The sequence below is a fragment of the Podarcis cretensis genome (assembly GCF_951804945.1).
Source record: "Podarcis cretensis genome assembly, chromosome: 10".
Lineage (NCBI taxonomy): Eukaryota > Metazoa > Chordata > Lepidosauria > Squamata > Lacertidae > Podarcis > Podarcis cretensis.
Genome location: NC_137179.1, coordinates 71,581,532 through 71,609,163, shown reverse-complemented (window position 1 = coordinate 71,609,163; position 27,632 = coordinate 71,581,532). Strand labels below are relative to the sequence as shown.

At 43.3% G+C, this 27,632-nt stretch overlaps 1 protein-coding gene across 3 annotated transcripts in view; it reads right to left on the bottom strand.

The window, feature by feature from the left end:
* RELN (reelin) overlaps positions 1 to 27,632 on the bottom strand; it is a 326,208-nt gene that overhangs the window by 63,469 nt on the left and 235,107 nt on the right. For all 3 annotated transcript variants that reach the window (XM_079993517.1, XM_079993518.1, XM_079993519.1), the window contains 12 exons: positions 25,932 to 26,132; positions 19,463 to 19,698; positions 15,767 to 15,924; positions 14,675 to 14,882; positions 10,341 to 10,417; positions 5,986 to 6,144; positions 5,267 to 5,455; positions 4,895 to 5,168; positions 3,086 to 3,226; positions 2,801 to 2,978; positions 2,567 to 2,651; positions 1,150 to 1,332 (listed from right to left, as the gene is read on the bottom strand). In XM_079993517.1, coding sequence (XP_079849643.1) covers positions 1,150 to 1,332; positions 2,567 to 2,651; positions 2,801 to 2,978; positions 3,086 to 3,226; positions 4,895 to 5,168; positions 5,267 to 5,455; positions 5,986 to 6,144; positions 10,341 to 10,417; positions 14,675 to 14,882; positions 15,767 to 15,924; positions 19,463 to 19,698; positions 25,932 to 26,132 — 2,089 coding nt within the window. The remainder of the gene's footprint in view (positions 1 to 1,149; positions 1,333 to 2,566; positions 2,652 to 2,800; positions 2,979 to 3,085; positions 3,227 to 4,894; positions 5,169 to 5,266; positions 5,456 to 5,985; positions 6,145 to 10,340; positions 10,418 to 14,674; positions 14,883 to 15,766; positions 15,925 to 19,462; positions 19,699 to 25,931; positions 26,133 to 27,632) is intronic.

Sequence of the window (27,632 nt, the reverse complement as noted above, 5' to 3'; positions counted from 1 at the left end):
TATTATGGACACTTCTTTTCACCAATATGCATTTTTGTACACATTAGCTGGTTGGAGAACTGCGTCACAAAATTCAAAGAAGTGTAAATGTCAAAGTATATCTGTGTTTTGGTTTTCATGTTATTTTGAAAAGGTTTGCATTTAAATGTGAACTGAATTGATTTTGTTCCCCCATCCCAAGTCATCACTATGGTTAACCTGTTTTTTCCCAAAAATGTATTACAGTGGTGCCCCGCAAGACGAATGCCTCGCAAGACGAAAAACCCGCTAGACGAAAGGGTTTTCCGTTTTGGAGGTGCTTCGCAACACGAATTTCCCCATGGGCTTGCTTCGCAAGGCGAAAATGTCTTGCGAGTTTTTCCGACTTTTTCCCCCTCCCCCCCCCCCTTTTCTAAGCCGCTAAGCCGCTTATCCGCTAAGCTGCTAAAAGCCGCTAAGCCGCTAATAGCGCTAATCCGCTAAGCCGCTAATGGGCTTGCTTCGCAAGACGAAAAAACCGCTAGACGAAGAGACTCGCGGAACGGATTCTTTTTGTCTTGCGAGGCACCACTGTACGATGTTACCATGCGCCATAGTCTTCCTAATAACAAACGTGGTACGTATGGGTAATTGTAGCCTGGCCTGAGGAGAAATCTTTAACTTATGTCTCTCTGTTGGGTACATTAGCTCAGGCACATCAAATTCATAACTAGTAACACCTCTTTGCTAGCCACAGTCTCTGATGACGTTTCCTAAGCAACCCCTTCACTGAGGACTGGGATTGGTTCCTGATGACCCTGGATCCCTATAATCAGCTTTGGGTTAGCCATAGGAAACCCGTGTTTCCTGAGAAAAGGTGTAACCTTTCCTGCTCCTTGTCGCCTCCTGCCACTCATATTTGCCCACTTCCTGGATTGTCTTTCATATGTACAAGACAGGAATGTTTTGCTCATTTATTTACTCATTACATGCATTTTTACTCCCCCCTTAAAACAGTTCCCAGGGAAACCTTCAAAATACAGAGGTTGAAATTTAATTTTATAACATGCTGCAGAATTCCAGGCAATATGTAAATAAATATAACAGAGCAGAAGCCTTGTATAATCACACCATTTGAAATTAAGTAAAAATATACACAATTATATACGATTTTGTATTATTTCTCATTACCATTGTTATAAGGCTGCCAGAGCCTGAACCGTGTAGCATTGGTTCGTGCTGCATATGGAAATGGGATGTTAATGAAGAGAACGTCCGTTGTTTGAGTAAAATAAAACTCATCTATCAGGTGCCAAGTGATGCCCCCATTGATGGAATACTGAAGCAGGATAGAATGAGACCTTTCTGGGGTACCTAGAACAATAGGGAGGAAATCATAACGACAATGTAAAAGTCACTGTGAGAATGAGCTGTTGGGCAGCATACTACGGTTGCGTGGCGAGTTCCCGCCCCCCACCAGGATAAATAAAGACACGAGACACCATAATTAAGGTTAATTGGGCGAATTAGGCCACAACTTTATTGAATTCAGCAATGAGAGGCATTTTCTTAGGTATTGGTCCTACCGACTATCCGGCTCCAGCCCATTTGCTGGAGACACGGGGAAGGGTTAACACTTTATCGGGAGTCTCCTGCCGAGGCACGTCGACTAGGAGCTCCCCCGGGTCACCGCTCGGGGGCATACCTTTGGCCCACACCTCCATAGGCTTCGGACAGGGCCACGCCCCCCAGGGTCCTTTAACGGACCACCCTTCGCTCACTGGGGGGAGGTGATGGCGTTCCGAAAAGAGGGCGAGCCCCCTTTGCGCCGGCCCTAAATAGGGCAGGCCACGCCCCCCCCCCAGCCAGCCGATTGGCAGGGGGCAGACCCGGCCGGGATTCCCCTGTTCTCGTGGGGGTTGAAACCAGCCCCCACTCACGTGGGGGTGGGCGTGAAGCCCACAACCCCACCTCCTGGGCAGGCCGGAAGTGGCTTTACGGAACAATGAATGAGGTTTCAAATTAAAACACAGTACAAGTAGATTTACAAAGAAACCCTAGCCTTGCCAATTTGCAAAACAAACAAACAAACAAACAAACAACCCACAGTAAAACAATATGAGCTACTAATGCAAGGCTCTTTAAGGGAGGGTCAAAGATCAAGAGAGGAAGGGCAACATGCAGTACTGGCCAAAAATGTTACTCCCAATCTCTTAGAACAGGCATACCAGACTCGGCCCTCCAGATGTTTTGAGACTACAGTTCCCATCATCCCTGACCACTGGTCCTGTTAGCTAGGAATGATGGGAGTTGTAGTCCCAAAACATCTGGAGGGTTGAGTTTGCTATGCCTGTCTTAGAATGACATTTTTTCACTGTCACTTATGGCTGCAGGTTTCTTGGCCGCGGGGGGGGGGGGGGCTCATAGAATATGGAGTTGTAGTCATTACTTGGTCAACCATCCTGTAGCAAAATATGCTGACTGTGTTATTTTGATCATCAGTGCCTCTTTGGTTCTGCCCTCCAGAATGACAATAGTCTACGGATTACCCACAGTTTTTCAAGTTAGTACGGATTATATTATTTACAGTAATAAATCATTACCTTACCTTTGGCTAAGAATTTGAATGAAAACTGGATGTACATTGTATTAGTACAATCTAAATCTCTCGAAACAAGCATTCTCAGCCCTTCCTGTAACAAATAATAGATAGGAAGAAGTTATTTTCTTTTTCTTTTTCAGCAGGGCAGATCAAGGATTTCTATAATTTAATCTTGCTAAACAGTTTCAAGAAGGCATTGCAAACACAATCAAAACATTTTGAACAAGAATAACTTCTAACCCCTTTGAAGATGAGAGTTGTTCCAGATTTGATGGTGTCGCCATTCAGGTTCCCTCTCTCAGCTCCATAGACTTCAGGCCAAAGGTCTGGATGCAAGTTACCATTGAAGTCATCTTTAAGAACAGAAGGGAGGGGGGCAGCTGGGACACAGTAAGGGCCTCCAAAACCTCTGTCACACCTGAAAACAAATTGTGGGGGGTGGTTGGGAACAGTATCCACTGACTAATGAGACATAATCTTTACATCACCAAGAAGCAAAAGGGCATGAAACAGGTGTCTCCTTACACACAGCGGCCAGCATCGCAGATCCCGTGGCCCGAGCACATCCAAGGACATCCAGTGGCCAGGATGACATTATCAATAGCCCACATATCCCCACCGGGAACATAATTATGTTGAATCCATCTGAAGCGTGTTCTGGGAGATCTGGGAATCACAAACAAAAATAGTAATTCAGAGCAGTCCCGCTGCTATTGGAGAAAGAGGATCGAAAATTGCGGGGGGGGGGGGGGAGAGGGAATCTGGCAATTTCACTTCTCCAAGTTTCTCATTTTCCAATCTTATATGCAGTTCTCCACAACTTGCAGCAATTAGCTATAAAAAAAGCTCCTCGTGAAAATTTATCAGCATCTTAGTTCTAATTTCTTTTACGTGGCCCTCCAAACCTGCAGAGACGGAGAATGAATTCACAAATGACGGTATGCAGGGGGGGAGGGGTCCCACTGAATTTTGCGCCACTTTTTCCCACCTGTTGCCACAGTTATGTGCCCCTGCTCACTCCCCCCCCCCAGGGGAATGTGTCCCTTAAGTCTGAAAGGGTAGTGTCAGAGCTGCCTCTAGGTCCCAGCTCACAGAGGACCAACGCCAGGCTGTCGTTATGTACAAAAGTCTTTATTGAGGTTTAGTTTCCATTTCAAAGCCGCAGCGCGCAGCTCTACGTCTTAAAGCCTAGACCGGTGAAGTCCCGTCTGAGTCTCCGCCCCTTCCACACCAGTTGAAGACTCTCGCTTTGCTCCACCTCTTCCTAAGTTCCTTTCTCCTCTGGGCCCTCCTGCCCGCTAGGGTTTCATCCTTTCTGGACTCCTCTGACGCTGACCCCCCTGATTCTTCCCCCTTCTTCCGGCGGGCTTTAGGACCTGGTTCCCTATCTGGGCTACCTTCTGTGCCGCTCGCCTGTACATTTGAACTTGGCGCGCGCGCCCAGCCGGCAACTTTCCTCTTGACCGTTCCCTCGCTCTCCGATGGAGGCGTGGCCAACCCTGACTCATCTTCTCTCGCTGGTGGTGAATATGTGGGCTCTGATACCTGGGACTCCTCCCCCCCCACTACGCTCTGGTGGGGAAGCTGGTCCTGATTTCCAACTGCTGCTCTGGGAGTCCCCGCTGGCCCTTTGCTTCTGGGGTGTCCCCCTTGGGTCCCCCCTTGCCCTGGCCATCGGCGCCCCCTTCTGTGAATCTTCTGATTCGCTGGAGAGGCTCATGGAATCTCTCGGGCTGCTGTCATCTTCTCCTACACTGCCCTCGGATTGCTCCCCCTCGCTCTCCATCTCCTCCCCTCCCTGCGCTCCCGCTGAGTCCCTGACAGGTAGCCTATGCCAGGACCACACTGATTTCTATCAAATCATATGCATATCTTTTTAACACCCTTAAAAATTAAAATCCAAACCAATAGTTAACTATCCCAAATTGTGCTTATATGAGGTGCCCCGTATTCTGGCAACCTAACCTTTTAACTTTTAAAGCAAGAGGGACACCACAATTATGTTTATCGTCTCATCTAGTTCTCCCCTTTTCGTCATGGGATAATGACTTGCTTAGCTCTGAGGAAGATGTGAGATGTGACCATTTGATTTGGCCAAAGCATAGTTACTTTAACCTTGAAGCATGGAGAAAAATGTCCTTTGCTCTAGGGTGGCCCTCTTTGTAAACAGTCCTGTGCATTAAAATAGGGTTTGTGGTTAAAAGCATCCTTAGGAATCAATCATTCACAGTTTCTGTTACGGTTATGTGAAAAAATTGAGCTGAATTCTACACGTTCTTTCACAGCAAAACAGTAAAGGGGTGGAGGAAGCCTGAATAAGAGAGTAATTCTTACATCGTTGCAGGTGGGAGGTAGATGGTCACTCGCTTCCAGTTCTGAAACCTTTCAGAAGTGTAAATTGAGCTCTCAGTGTAATGCTGACATCCTATCCTGGGAGGAACGCACTCTTCGGTCACCAAATGCCAGTCTCTCCCATTGTTTATGGAATACTGGAAGTAAATACTATGGGAATTGCTGAATGGCTTGCTACAGCCCATGTTCAGCTCAAACTGCATGAAGGTGGAATCAGACACATGGAAATCCCAAGTCTCAGCATATCGAGATTTTCCTAAGAAGAGTGCAAGGAAGAAAACCATTTTACTTAAAATTCATTTTTTTAAAAAAGAAGCTGTAGTGTGTTTGCATTTTACTAAATGAGAGCCTTACCTGTATTTTCACTGAATATGAGAGCTGTATCCATAGAGAGGCAATCAATATCTACTTGACCCCCTTGGACCCTGTACCAGTTAGCTTGTAAATCGACAGAACCATCAAATTTATCTTGAAAACCAGTCTGAGAGCTGTCATTCATTCCTACAAGGACATCATCCAAAGCCCATTGCGCTGAATGCTTCCCTACAAACAAATAGAAATATTTTGTCATTATTTCCCCACACTTTATGTCCGGGGGGGGGGGGGCAACTAATTTATGAGGCAGTTGGACCAGATGATTCTTGGAGGTCCTTCCAACGCTACGATTCTATGATATAGGTCTAGTGAAAAATCTTCATCCCAACTAAGAACTTGGTCTGTCTGAGCTGAGATGGCCAAGAAGGCAAAACAGGAGTAGAAAGGTTGGTGACAGTAGGAAAAGATATTTCATAATCAAAAACTGGAATCCAGGGCACATGTGGAGATTCATTGTACAATTAATTCACTGTACAGTTAAACATACTTGAAATAGTAAACAATGAACAGAATCAATGGACCTTAAACATATGTACCCTAATATTTGAACACACCAAGGGTTTGTTTTGCCAGTGTTTATAGAATAGACATGTTAATGTTCATTAAACAAAATTGTATCTTCCCTAGCCATTACTAGGTCTTAAAACATACATACTAAATTGGAATGGTAAAGGTTCATAATAGTGTTAAACACATACCATGTTGAGGTTGCCACCATCGGAAAGCGGTGGCTGGTGTTTTGGCCTCACGAGGCAATTCTATGGATACAATCTGCGGTTCTAAGAAAGACATGAAGTCCAATTCTCGCAGCAGATACCAGCTTATTCCATTGTCATTTGAATACTGAACTACAAGCCCTGTACATTAAGATGGAATACAGTAATTTAGTCAAAACCCTGCAGAAAACCTAGGAGCATAGGCCAATCTTCACCAGCGGACACCGAAGACAAAATTTAAGCAACTCTTTCATAAGTTCAAGTTCAAGGTAAGCTTGATTTGAAAAAATTCTCTCTTTTAAAATGAAAACTTATGAGCTTGGACAAACTATTTGCTTTCTGATACATAAACAAAGATTTGGCTCCTATTAACCTGTTTCACAGAACTTGGACCTTTTCTGAACTCCTCTTGTCCCACCAAAAAAATCAATTAAATTAAACTACATATTATAAAACGTGTTTTGTTGAATCTGAATGGTGAATTTCAAAGTGCGGCTGTGTTTTGGTTTGCATATTGTTTTGGACAGTGCAAATTAGGTAGGTTCACCTTTCTTTGTGAACTGAATTACATTTATCCCGTATCCCTGTTTTCACATCAACAAAGCAGCAAGATTAATTCCCTCACTCCAACATATTGCTGCAGAACTGGAACAAGTGTAATAGCAATGCTCCAAGAGAAACCTGCTGCCATTGCTCTTTAAAACAAATACCCACTGCAAGTTTTCTAGTCAATAATTTATTATTGATAATGCTAATTTGATTTTAAATCCATAAACACAAATTAATACCTGCATCTCACTAACGAGGCATCTATACTTCACAGATATGAGTACTCTGCGGAAGGATTTAGAGAGATTTACATTTGAAGTGGCAGCATTACACTGAGGCTGAGAGATGTCTGTGAGCTGGGAATCACATGGGGAGTCGGGGCTTTTGGGCATTATGGTTTAAGAGTTATAGGAGAAGATGGGGTTAGTTTTGCATTTGTCTCTAAAGGATTGTTCCCATGGTGCTGGCAGCATAATGGAGTCCAGCCTTTGGGACTAAGCACAAAATCACACAGAGGCAATTTGTAATCTACCATGCATGCAATTTTGAGTTCATGCATAATTAGTCTTTTATCAGTGTATGGTCATATACATAAAACCCATAAAAAAACCAGAGGGGTACTGTTGTGCTAACTTGGTTTGAGAATTAATAACCAAGCAGAATTAATAACCCAGCAGCAGCCAAGAATCAATGCTTGAATTACTTTTCAAGTAATGCAGTACTTTTTATGTCATGACAACAGATAAATTGTGGCTTTTAAAACATTCTAATTTTCATTCTGTATGATGCTGATATGTTTGACCTATTTCTCCCAAAAGACAGGAGTTCTTTACCATGATAACTTAATGTTGTATTTCTACAATATTAATATGGAATATTCAGTGGCCCTCAAAGTGTAAAATCATAGGATGTCAACAGGCTCTGGTAGAGGATATTATAGAACACTTCTCTGCTTTTTGTAACAGAACTAAAAACTCACCCAGATGTTACTTTTACGACGAGGACAGGCGTCCCTGTGAACACCCAACTTCCTAGCCATTTTGTGAGGCTATAAAGTGAATTTCTTTCTCAACGGCAGCAGCTGGCAAAGAAACTCACAGTACCATGGTCTTGTCTCATGTGGTCAAGGCCACTGTACAGTGGTGCCTCGCAAGACGAAAAGAATCCGTTCCGCGAGTTTCTTCGTCTTGCGGTTTTTTCGTCTTGCGAAGCAAGCCCATTAGCGGCTTAGCGGCTTAGCGGCTCAGCTGATAAGCGGCTTAGCGGCTCAGCTGATAAGCGGCTTAGCGGATCAGCTGTTAAGCGGCTTAGCGGATCAGCTGATAAGCGGCTTAGTGGATTAGCTGTTAAGCGGCTTAGCGGATCAGCTGATAAGTGGCTTAGCGGCTTAGGAAAAGGGGGGGGAAAGGGAAAAAAACCCCGCAGGAACTCCCAAGACATTTTCGTCTTGTGAAGCAAGCCCATAGGAAATTCGTTTTGCGAAGCACCTCCAAAACGGAAAACCCTTTCGTCTAGCAGGTTTTCCGTCTTGCGAGGCATTTGTCTTGCGGGGCACCACTGTATAGTGAATTTTCTTGCAAGTGAGGAGAAAATGGACTATGAAAATGGAGCAGAGGGCTATCAATGTCTGCTAGCCATAATGACTCTGCAACCACAGATGGAGGCAGCCATGCTTCTGAACACCAGCTTCTGAACACACCATGTCCTCAAATCCTGCTCGCTGGGTTCCCGCAAGCATCTGGTTGGACTCTGTGAGAAGAGGATGCTGAATCAGGTGGTCCATTGGCCTGATCCAGCAGGCTCTTATACTTCCCCCAACTTCAGTTTTTATGAGGTGACTCAAGAGTAACTCCATTAATTGAAAGACCATAGAGTTTGGGGCTCGTATAGCTAGGAAATAAATGCACATTCATCTTTATGCCTATTTTGTCAAAATGCTCTCACACATTGGATCCATGAATGAGTAGGGTGAGGCCCAGAAGCCTGTCTGTCCCATCATACACCCTGGTTTGCCACAGCCCAACGCTAGCAAAATATAGCCTAAGCTGTTGCGGTAGCTGGATGTAGGAAGAGGTTAATTTCCTTGATGAGCAGAAATCACCCCATGGGTGAGCTGATCACAGGTGCAAGGTCAACTCAGCCAGTTGCCCAATTCTCCAACTATATCTGTGATTAACGCATGGCAGCCAGTTCAGTAGCTGTTCAGTGTTGTGCTTTGATTATTTGAAGTTACTTAGAGCAACGGCAATACTTTGTATCTGTATATATCTGTTCAGGCATCTCCCCACTTGGGCGCAACCGTGTCTATGCATGGTGCCGGGAAATAAATGAATAAACCAATTCTAACCTGAAATGGTGGGAGAGAGATGGAAATTCCTATGTGGCTTGTGAGGAGACCCTCCCCAGAGCCCGAAGAGGATGTCAGTGAGCCAAGTCTAGGAAAAAAGACTCCAAGGGTTCCAAAATGGCACACAGGAGTTCTCACTGCTGCCAGACTACACTGCTGAATAGCTGTTGGGCGGGCAACTGCATGTACCGCAATTAACTCTCATTTCGCTTATGTGCGCAGGGGTCCAGACTGTAATCCCTGTGTAAGTGGAGAGTTGCTTGTATCTGAAAAAGCCTCAGCTTATGTGGGGCTTATGTTCTGGGATCAAAGTGTAAAGCAAAAAATTGCATTGTCAGAACACATTGGGTTCAATGGCGGGTGGGGTTACCAAAGTCTTTTTTTCCAGAATGCCCGCCCCCTTTTGCTTTAAATTATTTTGCCAATCGCATAAAGTCAAATGCACATAAATGGTGAGTTACTCGTGTAACTTTGTCCGGAACTGTTTTGCTGAGCCTATTCCTTCTACAACAGTAAAATATTTGGACCTTACTCTGCTCCTGTGTGGTGACTGGTACTGCAAGCAAGATCCACACATGCACTGTGTGTGCATCTTAGACCAGATTCCAAAAACAAGCATCCGCAGAAAGGAAGACTTTCACATGGAATCTCAATTGCACAAGATTGCAGATCGCATGGATGCGTTTGTGCATGCCCCAAAGATTCCTCATTGCAGTGTACACAATGTGCACCAACATCTGGAGGCATATCAGCTTGCATGACATAGAAGCCAGAATGGAAACTACAGTGGTGCCCCGCAAGACGAACACCTCGCAAGACGGAAAACCCGCTAGACGAAAGGGTTTTCCATTTTGGAGGCGCTTCGCAAAACGAATTTCCCTATGGGCTTGCTTCGCAAGACGAAAATGTCTTGCGAGTTCCTGCGGGTTTTTTTCCCTTCCCCCCTTTTTCTAAGCCGCTAAGCCGCTTATCAGCTGATCCGCTAAGCCGATAAGCCGCTAAAAGCCGCTAAAAGCCACTAAGCCGCTAATAGCGCTAATCCGCTAAGCCATCAATGGGCTTGCTTCGCAAGACGAAAAAACCGCTAGACGAAGAGAATCACGGAACGGATTCTTTTCGTCTTGCGAGGCACCACTGTATTAAAAAGGATAGTATTAGGATTCAACAGCAGTGGTTACTATGGGCAGGGAGTAGGATTAGCCCCTTCCCTAGTGTTTCATTGACTGTATCCCTTAGTGGCCAAGCCTCATTGATAAGGGATCACACTCAGGTGTGAAATGTGTATCTGCCCTCAAAAATCAAACTGACGGGCATTTTGCTAGGGTCAAATTAGTGACAAAATAATGGGTTTCCATATGTCTTTCACAAAAATTAAGACACAATATCAACAAGACAGTTTTAAATATGTGAAAACTTACAACTAAATAAAAATCGAGTTTACCTTCATTTCTGGCTCTGGGTTTGTTGCAGCCTGTGCCGATTGTTTTGCTTCCAATTTGTACATAAAACTGAACTAGTCTGTTAACAAAAATGTTGAACATTTCTTTTAGGGGACGAAAAACCACACACACAGCATAGTTAAAGCCTCAAGCAGGGGTTCCCAATAGGTAATCTGCGGACCCCAGAATATCCGCATAACCCACCCAGGGGGGTCTGTGGCACCGTTCACATAACAAAAACTACCACAGAGATATCATATTTTCAAAAGTAGGGGGCCCATGGCTTGGCTTTTGAAAAACAGGGGTCCGCAGCACTTAGCTAATTGGGAACCACTGGCCTAGAGGATAGTATTATCATACACATTTTCCTAGCACATGATTTCTCTTTAAAACGTAGTTTGCATAGACCTCTGTTTAGCTCTTCCTATTTTAAATTGCTTCAAATTTCTACTAGCCTGGGATGCCATAGGCTTTATGGGAAAGGACACCTTTTATGTGTTGCCACTAAACAGCAGTCTGATGCCCTTTACTCCTCTGGGGCTTCTACCCCACTCCATTTTATTGGTATTAGAATTACTTAGTGACAGGAGTCCATTCCCTGTCTCACCTCTTCACGTAGCTAGGAAATTGGCAGAGTTGCGGGATGGGGGAGAGAAGCAGCTGGCGCAGGAGAGTGGGCTGGGCTTTAGAAGTTTATGTACTAAAACATAGCTCTTTTTCTAAAATACAGTGGTACCTCGGGTTAAGTACTTAATTCGTTCCGGAGGTCCATACTTAACCTGAAACTGTTCTTAACCTGAAACACTACTTTAGCTAATGGGGCCTCCCGCTGCTGCCGCGCCACCGGAGCATGATTTCTGTTCTTATCCTGAAGCAAAGTTCTTAACCTGAAGCACTATTTCTGGGTTAGCGGAGTCTGTAACCTGAAGCGTATGTAACCCGAGGTACCACTGTATGAATGCATGGTTTTCAAACATATCCTATAGTGAGGCTGCAATCCTTTACACACCTGGGAATAAGGACCTGTCTGCATTAAATGTCTACTCCAGAAAGGTGTTTAGAGCACATTGCATAGCACACACTCACACATGGCACCAGGAAATAAATATAAAATTCAGCCCAAACCCAGAAATGGTGCGAGAGAGCTAGAGAGTCCTTGTGGCTTGCAAGGAGACCCACCCCCCTGAGCCCCAAGAGGACATCAGTGAGGGCAGAGGAAGCCCCAAAGAGACCAGAGGCAAAGCGGGGTTTGTTCGCACTGCTCAGCCTCCCCACCTAACAGCTGATGTGTCAGGTAGCACAGCAGCAGCCACTTCCACCCCCCACCCCCCATTCTCCAGCCTCCTGCCAGCCTCAGAGCTTCAATTCTAGCTGTGGATATTTTTGGATACAGTATTTTTGGTACAGGTTGGAAAAAGAGCAGCAGAGAGGGCATGTAAAGAGTGCTTAGAGGGTGCTCCCCACTTTATGCAATTTCAGTTATGCGTGAGAGCGCCCGGAGCGTAACCCCTGCCTAAGTGGGGGGATGCCTGTAATACAAAGGATACAAAAATAGGTGATGGTCTTTTCTTGGACACAGTGGTTTTTGTCACGTGTTCTCCAGGGAGGTCAGTCCTTATGCCAACCTGTTTCCCATTTTGCCTGGTGCAAAAGGGATCAGGTAACAAAGAAACCCATTTCCCTTTGTTCCCTTAATTTTTAAATGACTGTTTTGTGCCACTTCCCTGTTTTTCATAATTGTGCAAACCTCTGCCAACCTTTTAATTAATATTTCATATTAATTAAAATATCACACCAGGTTGTTTTGCTGGGGTGTTTTTTTTTGTTCAGTCATATTATATCATCACTTTAATTTGTTTTGTTATAATCAAGTAGAAATGGAAATTAATACAAACATAGTTATAAACATGGAGATTGTAGTGAGCTGTGTCAAAGGGCAAAGTTTTGTTTGAGATTGCATCAAATGTTATATATTTTGTTTTAATAGTAATTTCCTCAGGGACTATCCATTAGACTTTGACCACTTTGTAAAAACTTAACTACCAACAATGAATGTCTGCATATTGCCCTTATGGAGTGAAATGATGTCTAGCTATAAATTTTGATTTAAATATGCTTACGAAGCAAGCCAAGGGAGGTCCAGGTGGAGGGGTACAGATATGTTCTTTGGCACGGAATCAACCAGTGTCTACGCCCACCTTCTTGCATCAGCCAGGGAAGAAGATGGAGGGGAACAACTTGTTCCATTGTTCTTTCTGCCGCATTTACAGCTATGTGGGGCCAGGGATGGAGCTAGGTCAGGTTTTCAGCCACTTGGGGGAATATGTTGGAGAAACAAGAGGGCTTGGGACTCCAGCATATCCCTTTCCAGTCCCCACCACCACTGGAGCCCTGGCCGTGGCGGAGGGATGATGTTGGAGCTTGGCGCTGCCTCAGCCAGAGGGTATCCAACTGTAGGTGAGCTCCTCTGACTCATCAACTGCCCTTCTGTAGCCCCTCAGCTGCCCTCTCAGGATTTATTGCACTGCTTTCTTGATTTTCTTTTTTCAAATAAAGTCTTTTAAAACTTCAGGAATATAGAGATTTAGAAACAGAAAATACGTTTTGACAAGACTAGTCTATCTGTGGTGATTTGAGTCTGCAAAAAAATAAGAGAGACTCTTCTGTGGCCAGCACAGATGAAAGCTTAGGTGGTTACAGCTAACAAGCCAGATGTCATCTGCTGGGGAACAAAAAAACCCACCCCTTTTGCAATGCTTATCTAGCCTCTGCAGCTGTCAGGTAGCTCCCATATGTGGCTGCAGTGACTGATCAGACAGAGAACAAAATCATAAGCAATAGCCATTAAGAATAGAATAAAATTTCATCTGGACAGCCTATTGGCAGCCCACAAGACAGAAATGCTACAGGCAAAATTCTCAGCCATTCAAGAAAGGGAATGAGGTGACTGAGGACAGACCTGGAAAGAGTTTCTTCAGATAGGGCTGGAATGGTCCCCTGTCTGAAACCCTAGACAGCCTCCGGCAGTCAGTGTGGACTGGCAGTCACTGGCAGTCAGAACTAGTGTTATGCAAGAAGCATCACAGTACTATGAGTGGGACAGAATGCACAGCCTGCTTAGGAAGGCTAATACAACCATCAGTACCCCAGGAACCTATTCATGCTGGAAATTTCATGTTGGAATGGAGGTCTGTGAAACTGTACCACTAACAGTTGTATAGGATTTTGGCACCTGCATATTGTCATAGAGAGGTGTCATTAATTAAGGGAAAGAGTAGCTTGCTTTTATTATTTTTTTATAGAAAGACCTGGGTCTGCAGGGTTTAAGGCAGGAAATGGACACAAAAAGTTGATGATACAGAAGTTGGCCAGGTAGTCAACAGCAGTTCAGGTATGACATCCTTTGTACCAAAATTAATTGGCTTTTCAATAGGTTGTGTTGCAAATGTAGCATTATTTCTAAATAAAACTGTCTTCTCTGTTTCTGTGGTTATTACAGAATGTTGATCAATTGAACGATGAGGAGTACAGTGCACCAACATTCTGGAAACTGTACTCTGGTGTCCTCCTATTTCCAACTTTTCCATGTACCACTGTCAAGAGATTCCTCAAGTGACATTTGTGCACTGATGCAAACAAGGGCACAGAACAAAGTATTCTTGGTGGCTGTTCTAACGCAGCACGTGTGAACATGAAGAGGATTGCTAAAGTCTGAGGATCATCCACACACAATATAATACAGTCCTGATAGAACTGGCATTTAAAACAGACTGGGCTTAAGCAAGCTGAGTGTGATTTCGCTGTATGTTTGAAAAGAAAGCACTTTGGTCTTCAAAATGCACATTGAATGAAATATAACTGTTTGTTATAAATATAGCCAGAATTTTTGTTCTGAATTTTAACAAGTTATTTCACTTTGGCAGGGTGGGGCAGCAGTCTTTACCTAGCCTCCAGGCATAAGGTCACTATTGCTTTCAGGGAGGGACAAGCCAGCGGGGTGGTCAGTTCTATGCAAATGCATGGGTAGAGTTCATATAGTGACCCTGCTGGTGCGTTTGCACAGTGCTGACCTCCCTGTCACCATGCCCTTCCAACTCTCCCTCCTGCTGCTGACAGGTCAGCTAAATGCCATTGCTTCACCATGTAGTACAAAAGCTATTTTTGAGCCTAAGTAACTTTATATCCCTCAAATTACTGTAACTCTACATAAAAAGCAGTTCTTCAAAATCCTTGTTTCTTTGAGAAGTACTTGGAACTTGTTCGTTGTTCTGCAAAATTAATGGCAAAGTAAGATCAGTATAGCCCACAGGTTTTAGAAGCAGAATACACAACTGACCTGATGCTTGTGGTGTCCAGAGGGACGGTTCTTGCCTCCCTTTTGCCAGGTCCATTGAAGTAAAGAGATTTTCCATCACTGAGTATTCCACAACCATTCCCAACTTGCCCTCCAGTTATCTTGTACCAGAGAGGGCTCAGCTTCCTCTCAAACCTGTCGAACATCTCACTGTGGTTAGGTACATTAGATACACAGGTTCCATGTGAGGCTTCAAGATGGGGAAGAAAAAAAATATGGGAGATTCTTTGTTGAAATAGTGCTGGGTAGCAAAGGTCAATAAACTGGCAAGCAGCATTACATGAATCACATGTATTAGTTTCTTCTGCAGAAAGCTCAGGGGTGATAACATTTAGTCATTTTTGTAAACACCCCACACTCCTGCTCCTTAAGTTTCTCTCTGACACCAATTCTCCCCCTCAAAGTGGAAGACATCCAAAATGAACACTGGCATTGAAGTGTGTTGCAAGGAGGAGCAGGCAATGCTATTGTCCAAGAATCTTTTAACCTTTATTTGCTTGTTGTTGAGGACTCAGAAGAGAAGCCCAGCATTTTTTCTGGGTACTTTTTTCTTTAGGAAAGGAAAAGCAGAAAAGCAAAGCATTGCAAACATAATCTTTCACAGAAGCTTGTAAGAAGAACCACATGATGCTACAGTCTAGCAAGCTGAATATATGTGAATATAGCCCTAGCTGCCTAGCTGGAGATGGAAACTTGTATATAGCAGGTAGAGCTGGGCACACAATTCCATCCCTCATCCAGCTATGGAGCCTGCATGTGTGTTGTTCTCTTGTAAAAACTGTGCTAGCGAGCTGATCAGCTGTTTGGCAACAAGAGCAGGAGGCTGGATTTCTCTTCCCTCTCCTTGCCAAACAACCAGTCAGTCTCAATGCTGATTCTCCCAGATGCCAACATGCACATAGATATAGCTGCTGTGTGCATGAAAAATTGGTTTCAGGCGCCACACACTGCCAACAGTTACCAAATATAATGTTTAGTTCCCTCTTCCCTCCCCAAATATAAACACAGTCAAATGAACGAACGGAATATTATGTATTGATATCCACAGCAATTCTATATAAACCAATGTCTTACCTGTATAACCCAAGTCACAAAAGCAGACTCCAGAGATACAATCCCCGTGCCCATTGCAATAGTTGGAACAAGGCTCTGATATGTATACCCCATCTAAGCCAAAAGGGGGCACACTCTTTTGTGAACTGCTCTCTTGGATCCAGCGGAATCTGGTTTTACTGTATGGATAGAAATATTGAAAGCAGAAAACTACATGGAATGCCAGAAAGATACGCTATATTACACAAGCTCTCAAAGTAGATACCACATAGTAAGAAGAACTCTGTGATAACAGGAATAAATTTAGTCTTCAAAAAGATATGCATGCACTGCTACTGCTATTAAACATATACCATGAGGCAATGGTCTGCAATGGCTTGCACACAATGTAGATGTACATAGTATTTATTTGTACATAGGAGAGTTCCATGGACTGCAAGAAGATCAAACCTCTCCATTCTTAAGGAGATCAGCCCTGAGTGCTCACTGGAAGGACAGATCCTGAAGCTGAGACTCCAAAACTTTGGCCACCTCATGTGAAGAGAAGACTCCCTGGAAAAGACCCTGATGTTGGGAAAGATGGAGGGCACAAGGAGAAGGGGACGACAGAGGACGAGATGATTGGACAGTGTTCTTGAAGCTACAAACATGAGTCTGACCAAACTGCGGGAGGCAGTGGAAGACAGGAGTGCCTGGTGTGCTCTGGTCCAAGGGGTCATGAAGAGTCAGACATGACTAAATGACTAAACAACAACATATGCTTATATAACTAATATTAAACAAAACTTGTTGTAAATCATTAAAATGATGGTGGTCCAATTGAACAACATTAGTGCAGCAAATCTAAATGCAGCCATTCATGAAACCAGGTGAAGCTGCAGTTTGTTTTTGTCTGATTCAGATAATCTTCCCACCAGGTGGAGTGATACTGGCTCTATGTGCCCACCCACCCTGTCACTGGGCATGACTGTTTTGCCTCCAGGCCTAGTCTGAACTCATGTAGATATTAGATTTTATGTATTTAAGCCATACGCAAGTCTAACACCAGTAGTCCAAATTGCACAACTGATTTGTCCTGCAAATAGCCCATGTTATTGACCATATGTATGCTGGGCCTATACAAACATTTTATCAGTATATGGATGTGCAGCAGTAGTACAGGCAGGCGAGTTCAATTCTGTACTCTCTACTCTGCGCAAAGCTTCTCCTAAGAGTCAATAATCTAAATTGGGCATGTGTGCCATGAAACTGGACGAGCCCAGAGAATGGTCAGTGGTGCAAGGTGCAGTATAATCCCTGAAGTTAAATATATGGTCTTGGCCAGTACGTGGCTGGGAAAACCAACTGCAAAATCTATGCATATTTCTCTGAGTGGCTTGGACTCATGAGAAAAGCATAATAAATAATTCCATAATGTATTAAAACTTGGAAGCAAATTCCATTGTTATTAATGAAACTTACTTACAAGGGAATATATTTAGCACTGGGATGTAAAGCTGTCAACATACAACAGTTACAGTTGACACATTGAGAGAGGTAACAGTACCCCATCTGTAATGGCAACGGAATGAATTTAATTATGCCGATCCACACTCTTTTTGGGTTGGGGGATGTTGCTTCGATTCTGCTTCCTATTCCTGATTATTTTGCAGAACATAATGCTAAACAGACTGCCGCTACTGATTTGGTGCTATTTGTGTTGGGCAAAGCAAACTCGTTAGTGTCGGCTTTGTGTGACTTGGCACTTCTGTTTGTTGGTTAATTAAGGGGAAAATACTTAAACTGCAGCACACACTGATTATTTGATACATTCACACCATGAAGACACCAGCTCCCCCTGCTACACAGCATGCCATGCACTGTAAATATTTGTTAAGGCAGTAACAGAAGGAGCCAGCCTGAAAACTCACACACACATTACAACAAAATATCTTGGCCACTACTGCTAGCAAAAGAGAAGAGAGAGGCAGGAAAACACATGAAATGAGCATGCACAAGGAGTGTGCATGTGCATACGTGCTTGAGTCCCAAGATAAACTCCTACCTATGTCACACTTTTTCTTTGAACAAGGCATTTAGGCTGTGATTTGCCCATCTCAATTCTGGAAAAGTCACTGAAACTGTTTTGGAAGGTGCTGTTTCCTAGAACCTAAGGAATCCGTTCCTACCTGTCAAAATACTACAGTATTGCCATACTTCCAGAGAGTAAAAGCAATGACTAATAGCATCTGAATCTATAATGGATACAGTAGTTTGGGATTCTGGAGCTAATACAGCTTTCTATACAGCTCCTGTCCTAATTGCCATTTAAAATCCCTTGCAACTACATGTTTCCCTTCCAGATGCATTGACAGCCCTAGTATCTGTTCCTTTGAAATAGATAGAGCTCATAGGTTGCCACACAAAGGACTATTTCAGCTGAAATGTTAAATGCTCCCCACACCCTTCTTCTCAACTGACATGGCCACACAGGGGAGACTGAAAGCATTGTTCCCTGTTTTATACAGGCAAACTCCCTGCTTGTGGTTGTGTTCCTGGCCTGTACTAACCAAAGTTTATTTCTATGTCTGACCCGGGGGAAAACAAAACAAACTGTTGATAATCCAGGATTAGAAACCATGGTTTCCTTCAACAAGCCATAGTTTCCCAGCTATTCCCAAGTGTGAATTCTCTTATGTTGTTGGACTACAACTTTCATCATCTGTGACCTTGCTCGCTGGGGGGGGGGGGTAGTTAAACTGAAATTTTTACTGTTTTTAAGCCATATTCATACTAATTCACCTATATCAAAAGCTGTTTCGTAGAGTGAAAAGTGGTATTCGACACCACAGCTGGTTAGGTTTTTATTTAGGGTGGCACTCAGCTAAGTGCTACTCACAGCTGACCAACTGAAAGAAATAGCTCTAAGTTAGCCCTGTTCATTAATTTCAATGGGTATACTCTGAGTCAAACTGAGCTGAACGCCACCTTAAATAAATAAACAACTGGCTGTGGCGTTGTGCTGACATGAGGCCCCAAATATGTCAGGCTGTTAAGAATGAGGAGAAAGTTTACATCTGGTTTCTGCTTGCAGCTGTCCGACTGCAAATGGTGCACGCAGCAGTACTTCAGGAACAACAGAGGTAGGAGCCGAAGAAATCACACTGGATGATCTACTCTGTACTGGGTAGGCGCTTGCTATTGTTAGACCTTCTGTTTCTGTTTGCAGCTGGGAGAATGTTTTGGATATTCTGAACCGGAGTTTTGCTCGCTCTGCACAGAGGAGTCTTCCTAATACTCATCATCATCATCCACTGACACGGCACATTACACAGTAGCTCAAATGCCCTTCTGCTGCTTCTTTACCCAGGAGTAACTGTTTATGAAATTAATCCTATTGATACGGCTTATTTTATTCAGAGGGCTTATCGCTCTCCAGCCAGCCTTCCAGACCTAATTGATAATCCCAAAGAAAGAGGGAATACTAAGGAAGAAAATGTTATTTGTCAGAAACATGCTCTTTTCATTTTACTGCAGCTTGCATGTCTAAAAGATATTTTTTTTAAAAAAATAAAATGCTGTGCTTTGTTTTGTTCTAATTTTATAAAAAAAACTACTTTTCTGGGGTTTCTTCAACAATAGCCTGAAAATTGAGGTAGCTGCCAGATTCTTGCAGCCTAAAATAGAAGCAAACAAACAAAAAACCATCATGCGCCATAAGCTCATCACAACCAGTACCTGGAGGCAAGAGATCGTGGAATGACAATGGTAATCCTGGTCCAGTCTTCAAAGTCCCCTGTGTAATATGTGGTTGGCTCAGTCAATTCTCGCGAGGTTCCTTCGCATCCTTTGACCCCTGGCGACGCTGGGTAACAGCCTTCCTTTACTAATGACCAGTACAGGCCAGCATCATGGGAATACTGAAGGAGCACTGGAGCAGAACTACTGAACTGATCTGTGCAACCTATGTTCAGCTGCAAAATAAATTTAAAAAAATCAGAAACAGAAATGGTGGAAAATCAGAAGGGAGTGCAAATGTCAGTTGTAACGCTGTGTTTTATTTTTCTTAACTATTCATGTCTTCATTTACATTTATGAATCTGCCTGTCAGAGAAATTCTAGATAACTGGAGGGGGATGTTGTTAGTTTCTGAAGAGGTTTTCAACCTTTTTGAGTCCACGGCTCCCTTGACCCACTACTTTCTTGCTGTGTTGCCCCTGTGGGGCTCACGAGCCCAGTTATGTCACCCCTTGCCTGCAGAGCTGGCAGCTTCTCACCTTTTTTTGAACACCCTCCCTTGTGAAGTGCTTCCTCAGCCTCCTCTTCTCTGCCCTCTCCTTGGGAGTCCTCTAGGCAGCCCCTGCTGTCGTTCCTGGTCTCTGAGCTGCCCCCACCCCACCCCAAAGAGAGGTGCCTCCCAGAGGCATCATTTGCCTGCTGCAATAAACAGCTGCAAGCCCCTTTGGGAGGCAGAGATGCAAGAGGGCATCAGAGGAGGGAGGGAAGGAAAGAGGGACAGAGGCCAGTGTTGCCCACAGCACCCCAGACCACCATTCAAGGCACCGCAGGGTACCATGGCACACTGGTTGAAAACCACTGTAATTGGGCATTGTGTGGTTTCTATACTAATTCTGAAGCACTGTATTTATCTCCAGGGGGTTGTAGGGCACTGTCCCAATCGGAAAGCATTTACTGAAAGTACCATAACATTCCCGCTTAAACAAAGTATCAAAAATGCACAGTATAGCCCTATGAATGTTTACTCAGAAGTAAGTCTTACAGTGTTCAGAGTCTTGTCTAGACAACCCATTCATTGAGCATCCATTGACCTTTGCTTGCACACAGCTTACAGGGTCATACGGTGTTTGCTTTTTATTGACTATTCATTCTGATTTGCTTACGTGGAAGTTATATGTCTTCCCACCACTCAACAATTTATCCCACACTTATTAGTGCATTTCCCTGTCGCTTTCCTGGTGGCAAAAGTCCTTTTTTTAAAAAAGGGTATTTGTTGTGCCAGAGCAGTTGAATACATTTTAATTGTGAATATAAATACCTCCTGCAAAATATTGGAAGTGGCCCAGGTGTGGGTGCACATAACTGTAGCCCTTAAAAATATAGCATAAATGTTATGGGCAAGTGCACTTTACTTCAGACAGTCATAGTGCCTATGTTCTGAGGAAGAGGGAAGGGAATATATTTAGGTAGATGCCGTTTGTGTATCACCTATGAACTCTCTGGCCCATTTGAAGTATTGAAACTGTGCTTCACCAAATTCTGCCCTTCCAAAACTTCAGATACAATTATGCATTTACTTCTCAGAATTTCAGCTTTTAACCTGCTCTTGATTATTTGTGTAAGCAAATGGTTTGGAAAAAGACCAAGTCATGCTTTTGATAAAGTTAAATAAGAGACATCAAATCAACTGAAAGAACAATGCATATTAGTTAACCCTCAGTACTTAAGGCAATACCTGTAGCTTGATTTAGCTAGCTATTAACCTTATAGAAATGCTATGCTAATGTGTGAGCAATTTATCAAATGAAGGGGGGAATGTACAAATGCAAATGAAGCCTTCTCTGATTTGCAGAACATTATTACCTGCTGCACTATGCAAATTCCTCAACCTGTGCATGCCTGGCCCCAGGGGGCAAAATGGTTGCCACTCCTGGCTTAAAATATAAGTCATGCCAAAAAGCTAATCTGACTTATATACACCAGAAGCTGTTTGCTGAATTCAGAAATCCTATTAAGCCTCTGAGAGCAAAAACAAGAGTCTCCAGCAGAACAGTTTCCAGTTGCGCTAATCCAAAACAAGGGACAGGAGTCATGGCATGCCATGTTATGTGTTGCTTGCCCAGACTCAGGTTAAAACTCAGCTAATGCCAAGTGAAACCCAGTGGCAGCTGGTGCTCACCTCACCTCTGAGCAGCTGAGTCACTATGCGGGGAGGTAGGTGTAGCGGAAATGCACCAGCTGGGCCAATCTGGTGTTCCTGCTGATGTGTCTGCTGCAAACCAAACTCCCTGATGTCTCCCCCTCTGCTTCCTGGTAAGCAGCAAAGAGCCAGCTGCCAGGAGGCCAGGGGAGTGCCACTGCCCCATCACGTTACCCACTTATCTAGTGAAACCTCTTTTCTGTCTGGGGACCCCAAGCTCATTACTAAGGTTACCATACACTGTATTGAAGAAGAAGAAGAGTTTGGATTTGATATCCCACTTTATCACTACCCGAAGGAGTCTCAAAGCGGCTAACATTCTCCTTTCCCTTCCTCCCCCACAACAAACACTCTGTGAGGTGAGTGGGGCTGAGAGACTTCAGAGAAGTGTGACTGGCCCACGGTCACCCAGCGGCTGTATGTGGAGGAGCGAGGAAGCGAACCCGGTTCCCCAGATTACGAGACTACCGCTCTTAACCACTACACCACACTGGCTGTATTGAGCAGGTTGTGCCCACTTTTAAGAGCTCTTTGTCCTAAACAAGCTTGGTAGTCACATGGCAAGCAGTTTCAGAAAGTCCCCTAGTTATGGCCGCATTCTCCTTGGAGGGACTTAGAAGCACTTTGCAGTCTTTGCTCTCTGTTAGGTTAGTCCACTATTTTCTTAATTTGGAAGAAAGAAAATTTAAGAGCAGAGGGTTATCACTGGTTTCCAGCTCCCCAAACTCCATGTGGTGAATCTTCCCAGCCGGAAGACTCTCACAACACAAAGAGTGCATGTTTTGTTCCTGAGATAAAACTAATTATTTTTTCTTGAATACTGTTTTAGGAATCTTCTTTTTCAATCTTTGTGCCAACCGAATGGCCACATGTTTAAAGCCTCATATTTCTATGACTTCTGATGTTTTGAGCCCATTGCTAAGTTTTTTTGGTGGGGAACACATGTTCAAAGGTGGGTGAGAGTGGATACAACTCAGGCGTCTCTGCCCAGGTTGAAAACTGCTTAGGGAAACCTGCAGCTCTGCAGAAGAGAGAGAAAGGGATAAGATAATTTTCCAGCATCTTTCGCCCCAAATCTCTCTCACAACACAAACCTCCCTCCAGAAGCTGGGCTGTTTTTCTCCTCCTCTTCTCCACTTGGATGTTGCTTCTATGATGCAGAGAATGAGGTAGAATTCCAAAGTGGAGGAGAACAGAACATCCAAGCTCCTCCTTACTTTTTCCTTCCACAAATCTCTTACAGCAAGTGAGGGCCTGATAATGTTATATACCCTTTTCATTGTCATTGTGCATGGGGTGGCGGCGGCAACAGGATGAAGAGATATGTGGAAATGATTTGAACATGCCAACAAGCAGACCCCTTCCCATTCATGCCAGGCAAAGGTTTGGAGCTAGAGCTGCTGCCATGAGCCATGAACCATGCTATAACTGTGAGCTATAATGGTTTTTACAGAGGGCCTGATGGTCCCACTTCAACCTGCTCACAGCCAGAGTTTGGACATGCATGAAGCTTGCTTCCTCCTCCCAAGAATTCAAGCAAACTTGCTCTGTAAAGATTTTTATCTATTACGAAAATACTACTAAATGCCTTAGTACTTGTTGAGCTTCCCTGCCCCAAGCAACTATAGGGGTAAACCCTAAAGACTATTTTTGGAGGATTTCTCAGGCACAAGCTGGAAATCTAGGTTCACACAATTGAAAGAGTTTAAAGTACTATCTTACCCTAGCAAGAGGTTAGGAAATTGAGAAGGAAATGCACTGAAAATTATGGGATGAATGATTAACAGGAAGACGTATAAATATCCTGAAAGCAAATCAGGACTGATGCTCACTGTCATGTAACCAGCCCGCAAACAAATAAAAACAAATGCTCAATCGAGGGTGGATATTGCATAACCTCTGAGTAAGCTTTGTGCAAGCAAATCAGGATGAACTCCAGCTTGTTTGGAGGAGCCCCTGCTTTATTACCATCTGTCAGGGAACTGCCATCGGAGCCAGAGGAGGAGGGAGGGCTCCAGAGGGATGCCGGAGAGCGTCCCAGGAGGGAGAGAGGCAGCCCATCTGCGGGGGAAGGAAATCAGCGTAGCACCAGTGGAGAAGGAGGGCAGATGGGGGAATCGGTGAGGAGGCTCCATGACTCCTCGCCGGAGACCAGTGGGGAGAGCACGGGTCCTCCACTGCCCACACCCTCCCTGCGCAGAAGACTTCCGCACAGGGAGAGTAGGAGACTTGGCGTCAAAGAACTTCTTTGCTGGAAGAAGTTCAAGAAACGCCCACTGACGGATTCTGCCAGCGATTGAGACAGCCACGGATGAGTGGCTGTCCGGACAGAAAGGGTTCACCCAGGTGACTCAGCCAGGTGTGGCGACGACTTACGCATGAGCAACCCCTAGAACCATTACACCATCCATACAAATTTCTGTTCTTCCTTGCACTGAGCACTTGTGGAGACAGGAACTCTCAGCCAGAGAGTAGAACAGAAAGAGATGGAGGCTGAGAATTTCGGCTCAGGGTCACTGTCTTCGCAGTTTGAAGAGACCTCTACTGACTTTGATTCCAAAGCAGGATTAGTGGCATTGTGAAGTTTGCAGTGCTGTACGCCACTTTGGAAAAGCAAATGATGCACGTAGGTAACCCCAAAGTGGAAGTGCTTTAAAGAGAGCGTCACAAAAAACCCACAGTGAACACGGAGACAAAGCAGTTCTCAGGTTGCGTGGCATTTCGTCACTGTAATGTCAAAGCGGAATGAGATTATTCTACAAATCCCCAGGCTGCTTGCCAACTTCCCTATTTGTAGAATGGTGGGAATTATATTTGAAAAGCTGCCTGTAAACATGTGATGTCTTTAATAATTCTGTTTGTAAATTATTCAGCGCCTGTATCCACCAATTATGTAAGGATCATGTATTTGTGGCTAGTTCATTAAAATTCTATTGCAGTCGATCCCTAGAATTCACAATGGGATTTCATTATAAACTCAATAAAATTTTGATTAGGGTTCAGACACAGCAGCTTGTCAAAGCACATAAACTTTCTTTTTCGTCTAACGGTTAGTTTTGACATTACAGGAATGATGTGACTGCCATTTCCCCTGACTGCAATACTTGCTGCTCTGGTGACAGTAAATCTTGAAGATCATGTAAGAGGGACAATCAACATGTTTACTATAGAAGAGGGGACAAGTCCCACCACCTGGCTAAGAAATAGTCAGGCCTGGAGGCAGAGTTAGGGTGTGTCATTTTAGGGGGTGAAACTAAATTTTTGCAAATTTCTACAATGAAGTCTTTAGAATATGGGGCTTTTATTGGTGTGATAAATTCAAACTTGCTATTATTTTTGTGACTGGACAATATTTAGCTTGGTAAGTCTATGTTTTTATTTATTTACTTAATTTGTAGACTGCCCTTCAACCACAGATCTCAGGGCAGTTAGATGAAGAAGTACATAAACTTCTTTCGGAAAAACAAAGAATTTTAATTTTACCTTCTGGAAATATCAAGTAATTCTAAGTAAAAATAATAATAAATACATAAAAATAAAATTACTTTAAAGTATAATTGTAAGTAATTGGCAATAGTTTAATTTCTATGCAATTTTACACACATTCTACTTACCAAGCAAAACTAAATTATATTAATTTAACCAGAATATCATTTGAATTCCCAAGTCACATTACAACTTTTTGGAATTTGAAAGTTGAAAAATTCAATATACCCGACTGCCTGACATCATGGCACGCAAACCTGGCATCTTTGGTGCAGGGGCTGGGACTGGCACTAGCTGCCCCCCCCAGCCTGTTCCTGTTCCTACTCAAGAGTTAATAGTTCCCTAATTTTCCTCTAGATTTCATTCCATTCAAATCTTGAACTAGTCCACCATTTTTTTTAGACTATGGTTTGACTGTCTTTTCATCACACTTTGCAAGAGCTGACCTTACCACTCTCCAATTTAAGTAATTACTTCCCAGAAATGTATACTGCAGTTGTACTTGTTCATATTTGCTGTCCCGTTGCTACAACAATCAACCTGGGTGTGAGGATCTTGTGTGTGTTGTGGGGGGATGTATAATGTGGTGAAAGTGGCTAAACAAAGGCCTATTCCATATAAAGGCCAGAGATTTCGGCTGAATTCCAATGGAAGAGAAAGTTTTGTTAGAGGTAAACATTTAGTTAAACATCTCGGAATCACTATCTGAATAGGTTCAGATGGTTGACTGAATAAGGTCAGGGCAATTGGCTTTCTCTTAATTTAAGCTGTAATGATGCATACCTTGAACTGTAGGACATATCCTGGTTTCAGTGTTAAATCCCGTGTCACTGCAAAGCGATCGCCATCTGATTTCCCGAATATCATTGCTGATGGGGTGGCAGAACAGAAAGTTTCATTTTTGGGCATCCCTTCATTAGCTAACATCAGCCACACACTGAGCTGGTTCATAGGGTAATCGAATGCTGGTTTCTCATAGAAGTTCTGTTGGAAATAGAAAGCAAAACAGAAAGAGTTATGTCTCATTGTGTCTAGTATAGGAGGATTTTGCAACCTGATACACAAAGGAGTTATATCTTGGATATAAAGAGATTTATGATGTGATCCTCACCACTTTTATGTGGACGTAAATTCTGCTTAAATCAGATTTGAGATTGGTTCACACGTGCATATGTGAACCAACTCCATTGGAAAATACTGACTTTGAGATGAACTGAAGGGTTTATCACTGCTGCTGCTTCTGAGATTACCCATTCATCACTTGATCTCAGGCGGTGAACATGCATGTGTGAGCTAGACCTCAAATGCAAAGGCTCTTGCACATGATCAAGAGGACAAACACTATCCCATCAAAAGTCACAGCAGGGGAGCCCACAGCATCCAAAATAAATAAATAATCAAACAATTCATTAAATGTCACAGGTGTGGTCTAATAGGATGTTCCTGTGTAGTTCTCACCAAACAAGCAACATCTTAAAAAAAGTTCTTTGCAGTTATGGAGCGACATCCTACCCAGCATTTGCAAAAGCAATAGATGTAGCAGCTAGAGAAATAGTTTGAGTTATCCAGTAATATCTCCATAAGAGAAAGAAGAAAACACTGGTCCCACAAAATAACTATATGATATTGTAGAGAAAAAATAATCTGGAAAGGCCTGAAGTCAGTATATATAAAAGCATACAAATACACACATTCACTATCAGGGCTGAAGTTCATTTGCTTTGTCTTTATTTGGAAATAAGTTTCACTGAAATCAGTGGGACTCACAACTAAAATATACTGAGATGCCCACCTGGTTATATTCAAGGACTCAGTTTTCAGAGTTGCCTTACAATCTTTCTTCGACTTTTTGTCACAACATCCCACAAGATATGTTGCTATTCTAATTACCATTTTACTGCTTGTGACCCTCTATATCCATGTGGCTTTATTTCTCTCACTCCCCATGGGCCACCCATTTGTCAATCACCTGAAATAACAATGACATCAGGTGACCTGTTTTCACCCACATGGATGAAAATTAAATTGTGTGATGGACTATGCAGAATTAGACAAACTGACAGGAAGGATTCGAAACCTGTGGGACCAGAGATTCTTAGAGGACTGGAGTAAATATCGGAACTATTTGAAAAGCAGTTGTAATAAACAGATTACGCTAGTAGGACTGCAGGAAGTTTTGTAAGGAGGATTATGCCAAATATTGCAAGGAAGACTATGAAGAGAATGATCAGTTAAGGACAATTAAAAGTAATAGAGAAATTAAGAAATGCAGATTAAGTGATAAAGAATGGAAAATCTTCAGAGGTAGTTGACGGAAGTCTAAAATATTGTATAAGATAAGAATGTATGTTAAATGACTGTTGGAAATGATATGTTAAAAAACTAATAAAAATGTATAATAATAATAAAAAAAGAAAATTAAATTGTGTGGGTTCAGAGAGAGAGAGAGAGAGAGAGAGAGAGAGAGAGAGAGAGAGCAAAACC